Genomic DNA, 5,500 nt, shown 5'->3' with positions numbered 1-5,500 from the left:
TCACCCACAAATTCACCCGCAAATTCGCCACCACCAAGTCCTAGACCCATTTCAATGGCCGAGAATAACCGCACCGTGTATCAGCAAGCTTTTGAAGGGTTCCATGAAGATCACTCACCCATTGTCGCCCCTGACATTAACAACCCTAACTCGTGGCAAATCCCATACTATGTCATGAACAACATCACCAATCACCACCAGTTCCATGGCCGTGAAGATGAAGATGCATCGGCACACATCAACCGTCTGACCCATGTGTTCAAAACGTTCAACTTGCAAGGTGCTAACCAGGATGCGATCTTCTTTCATTTGTTCCCGTTTACACTCTCAGATCGTACCGCCACTTGTCTCGATTCGCAACATGCTGGAACATTCACCACATTGGAGGCGCTTCGCAATGCATTCCTCAAGAAGTACTTTCCATCTGCTAAGGCCTCTCGCCTCCGTGATTAGATCCACTCCTTCCACATGGAGCCGGATGAGGCGTATTACCAAGCTTAGGAACGTTTTCAGAATCTGCTTTCCCGTTGTTCTCAACATGGGCTCACCCCTTGGGCCCTTGTTGAGAAGTTTTACAATGAGCTTACTTATGAGGCTCAAGCGAGGTTTGACACAGCTGCTGAGGGCAATCTGATGGACAGGAAGAACGTGACCGAGTGTAACGAGATGTTTGAAAGTTTCGCGCAATCTGAGTACGCGAAGAAGCCACGAGGCGGGAATTCCAATCCCGTCACCAGTACACCCTCATCTGCTCGAGGTATGCACCAGGTTAATCTGGATACTAGTATGGCTGCTGTTTTGGAGAATCTCACCCGAGAGATAAAAGAGTTAAAGACTAAGGTGGATAAGTGTGAGATGTGTAGAGGTGGTCATGGTACCTTGGATTGTCCGTTGATGAATAATCAACATGTTGATTTTGTGGCCAGTCAGAACAGGTTCCCTAACGCTTACAACAACAACAATCAGAACTGGAACAGCTACAAGAATCAGAATCAAGGTCAGAATAATTCGAGTTGGCGTCCGGCCGGTGGGCCACCTGGCTTCCAAGCTCCCTATAACCGAAATCAAGGTCAGTATAACATTGGAAGTTCTAATGAGCAAGGTTCGGTTAATGGGAAAGATTCGAGTAGTGGAATGGGAAGATTGGAAGAAATGATGCAGCAAATCCTTAATAGAGATCAAGTCACTCAAAAGACCCTTGCCGACCATGATTTGCTTTTGTAGAATCAACAATTAGCTATGCTAGACATGCAACGAACCATTGGTGATTTTGCCCGACAGTTGAATGAAAGACCCCGGGACAGTTTTCAGGATCTACTCAGCAGAATCCGGCCGCTCAAATAAAGGCGATTACTACTCGTAGCGGTAGGGTTTTGGGTCCCGAGGTGCGAATGAATGAAGTTGAAGTGGAAGATGAAGAGGTGATGGATGAAGAAATCGAGATGGAAGTACCGGGTAAAGTGCAGAACACCGCACCAGTTGCACCGCCAGTAGAGAAGAAGCCGATTGAAGTCCGACCATCACCTTTGATTGACCATGCTCGTATCCCATATCCCGCTCGCGCGAAACACCATAATTATACGCGGGAGTATAGGCACTTTCTTGATATGTTCCGACAGTTGAAGATTAACCTCCCGTTCATTGAAGCCCTCCAACACATGCCGAAGTACGCGAAGTTCTTAAAGGACCTGTTGAAGAGGAAGGATAGGTTGGGGGAGGTGTCATCGATTCCCCTCACGGGAGATTGTTTGGTCGTAGTGTTGAACCGCGTACCCGATAAGTTGTCGGATTTGGGTGTGTTTACGATTTCGTGCTTGTTTGGTAGTGATGCGATGAGCCATGCATTGGAGGATTTGGGTGCAAGTATAAATTTTATGTCGTATTCCTTGTACGAGAAGTTGGAGTTAGGCGAGCTTACACCGACTCGCATGTCTTTATCGTTAGCCGATCATTCGGTTAAGTATCCGCGAGGTATTATTGAGAATTTGCTAGTGAAGGTGGATAAGTTTGTGTTCCCGGTTGATTTTGTGGTGCTCGATATGGAGGCCGACGAGAAGATTCCCATTATTCTTGGTCGTCCGTTCTTACGTACTTCAAAGGCACTTATCGATGTGTATGATGGGAAGATCACGCTTTGGGTTGGTGATGAAAATATTACTTATGATGTTGCGAGGTCGATGAAGCACCCGAGTGATCAAGATGATTTCAGTGGTCCATGCCATGCGGTTTATTTTATTAACTTGTTTATTGAAGGTATGGATAAATGATTTGGTTACATTTGTGGGACGGATCTAGTGGTAAGTAATGGTTTGGTCGATTGTGATGATTTGGGTGAGGATGAGTCGTGTGAAGACGACTCGGTTTGTGATGAGTTGGCTGAGATTTTGGGGTTACCCGTTGGAGTTGAAAGTACTTCCGTAACACTTGGAGTATGCGTATCTTGACGAGGGCTCGAACTTGCCCGTTATTGTATCATCCAAGCTGACGGAAGAAAAGAATTCAAAGTTGATAGACGTGTTGAAGCTACACAGGGGGCGATTGCATGGAGATTTTCCGATATTCAAGGTATTAGCCCCGCTTATTGCACGCATCTGATTCTAATGGAGGATGAGTACAAGCTGGTGGTGCAACCACAAAGACGTCTCAATCCAAATATGCAAGAGGTGGTGAAGAATGAGGTATTGAAGTTGTTGGACATCGGGATGATCTACCCGATTTTCGATTCCCCATGGGTAAGCCCGACCCAAGTTATTCCGAAGAAGGGAGGTATGACCATCGTGATGAATGAGAAGAATGAGCTTATCCCTTCGCGTACGGTTACGGGTTGGCGTGTGTGTATTGATTACCGGAGGTTAAATGATGCCACCCAGAAGGACCACTTCCCTTGCTGTTTATTGGTCAGATGTTGGAGCGGTTGGCAGGTCAGCAGTTTTATTGTTTTCTTGACGGGTTTTCGGGTTATTTTCAAATTCCCATTGCATCGGAATACCAAGAGAAGACAACTTTTACATGTCCCTATGGCACGTTTCCGTACCGTCGCATGCTATTTGGACTATGTAACGCTTTGGCTACATTTCAACGTTGTATGGTAGCCATATTTCAAGATATGATAGAGACGTCCGTGGAGGTGTTTATGGACGATTTTTTGGTTTACGATAATTCTTTCGATCAGTGTATGGCTAATCTTGAGAAGATGTTGAAGAGATGCATTGAAACGAAGTTAATGTTGAATTGGGAAAAGTGTCATTTTATGGTGACGGAAGGGATTGTGCTGGGTCATAAGATATCGAGAGATAGTATTGAGGTGGATCAGGCGAAGATTGATACTATAAGTGGGCTTCCTCCACCGACGAATGTGAAGGCAATCAGGAGTTTCTTGGGCCATGCAGGGTTCAATCGGCGATTTATCAAAGATTTCTCCAAAATTGCCCGCTCGATGACCCGACTCCTCGAGAAAGACGTACCATTTGTGTTTGATGATGAGTGTGTGAAGGCGTTCACGTATTTGAAAGAGAAGCTCGTAAGTGCTCCCACTCTTTATTCTCCCGATTGGAGTTTTCCGTTCGAGCTCATGTGTGATGCTAGTGATTATGCGGTTGGAGCGGTTTTGGGGTCAAGGCGAGATAAACATTTTCACCCCATCTATTATGCTAGCAAGACGTTGAACGATGCTCAAGAAAACTACACCACCACTGAGAAGGAGCTTTTAGCCGTTGTGTTCGCATTTGACAAGTTCCGCTCGTACCTCGTGCTTTCGAAGACCACCGTTTTTATCGATCATGCAGCCTTGCGTTTTCTCTTTCAGAAGAAGGACGCGAAGCCTCGTCTTATACGGTGGATTCTTATACTTTCTGAGTTTGACATCGAGATCAAAGATAAGAAGGGTGTAGAAAACGTAGCAGCTGATCATCTATCCCGTTTAGAGGACCCGAGGAGAGAAGAGTTGCGTGAGGAGGAGATTGGTGATACATTCCCTCACGAGTCGATCGACTTTGTTGCGGCTGAGAAGCAAGGTATACCATGGTTATCTGATTTTGCTAATTATTTGGCTAATGGTTTTATTTTGGAGAGTATGACTACGCAACAAAAGAGGAAGTTCTTCCAGGATGTGAATAGGTATGTGTGGGATAACCCGTTTTTGTTCAAGATTGGTGGAGATCGGATTCTGAGGAGATGTGTGACGAAGGAGGAAGGTTGGGATATTCTAAAGCATGTTCACGAAAGGTTGACTGGAGGTCATTATGGTGCACATGCTACCGCCGCAGAAGGTGCTTGATAATGGGTTCTATTGGCCAACAATTGTTAAAGATGCGGAAGAGTTTGTGAAGCTTTGTGATGCGTGCCAAAGAACAGGTAATATTTCGTCCAAGAATGAGATGCCTCAAAACACAATACAAATTCTTGAAATCTTTGATGTTTGGGGCATCGACTTTATGGGACCGTTTCCCACGTCGAACGGTAATAAGTATATCTTGATGGCGATTGATTATGTGTTGAAGTGGGTGGAAGCCCAAGCACTGGCCACGAATGATGCACGAGTTGTTGTGAGATTCCTCAAGAAGTTGTTTACTCGTTTCGGTACTCCGAGAGCTATCATTAGTGATCGGGGCACCCATTTTTGTAATACCGTCATGAAGAAGGCGTTAGCTCATTATGGGGTTACTCATCATACCTCTACTGCCTATCACCCTCGAACGAATGGTCAAGTCGAGAATGCTAATTGAGGGATGAAGAGGAATTTGGAAAAGACGGTTGGGGTTAGTCGGAAAGATTGGTCGGAGAAGTTAGATGATGCGTTGTGGGCATTTCGAACCGCATATAAGACTCTGTTGGGTTCTACACCATTTATGCTTGTTTATGGTAAGTCTTGTCATATTCCGATTGAGTTGGAGCATCGTGCGTACTGGGCGTTGAAGATGATAAATGTCGATCTTACCGAGGCCGCGAGGAAAAGATATTTTCAGATTCACGAGTTGAAAGAGCTTCGGGATGCGGCATATTCTCGATCGTTGAACATCAAAGAAAGATGAAAGCTTTACATAATTGACGATTGAAAGGAGGCAAACAGTTCAAGAAAGGCGATAAGGTATTATTATTTAATTGCTTGTTTCCAAGCACCACCGTTGCCACGCCAAGAGTCCGTCATCATCATTGCCTTACGTAGACCCAAAAGGTGTAGTAAAGTCATTAAAGCCTTTTGTCAAACACCTTACGTGCACTTTACCTAATGTCACATGTGTTCACAATAGAGGATCAGAAAACCATCACAGCCTTTCTAAAACCCAAGCGGACCAACATGCATCTCATCGACATGTGCACTGCACCTGAGGTCACAATAGAGTAAGGGCACTACACGTTGTAGGTCCTCCGCTGCCACCATAGACAGTCGGAACCAGGGGCGCAGCTTTAGAGGGACCCAGAGTGGCCCCGGTCGCTGCCGTTTTCTCCGTTAATAGGGTAAATTTCGCGATTTTTCCCGAAAATTTTTATAGGTATTAAG

At 45.3% G+C, this 5,500-nt stretch overlaps 1 protein-coding gene across 1 annotated transcript; it reads left to right on the top strand.

Moving 5' to 3' along the window:
- The first annotated feature begins 4,727 nt into the window (after positions 1-4,727).
- LOC143594934 (uncharacterized) lies at positions 4,728-5,030 on the top strand. The gene has a single exon (XM_077074113.1). It carries the CDS (start codon positions 4,728-4,730, stop codon positions 5,028-5,030), a length of 303 nt encoding a protein of 100 aa, XP_076930228.1.
- The last annotated feature ends 470 nt before the right edge of the window (positions 5,031-5,500 follow it).

The sequence above is a fragment of the Bidens hawaiensis genome, unplaced genomic scaffold, assembly GCF_021521415.1.
Source record: "Bidens hawaiensis isolate Kalapana, Puna unplaced genomic scaffold, B.hawaiensis_p1.1 tig00044335_1, whole genome shotgun sequence".
In the NCBI taxonomy this organism is placed as follows: domain Eukaryota; kingdom Viridiplantae; phylum Streptophyta; class Magnoliopsida; order Asterales; family Asteraceae; genus Bidens; species Bidens hawaiensis.
The sequence above is the reverse complement of the archived record's forward strand: the minus strand, read 5'-3'. Positions and strand labels throughout refer to the sequence as shown.

Coding starts and splice junctions, on each gene's coding strand:
- LOC143594934 (XM_077074113.1), top strand. CDS start 4,728: ATGAAGAGGAATTTGGAAAAGACGGTTGGGGTTAGTCGGAAAGATTGG.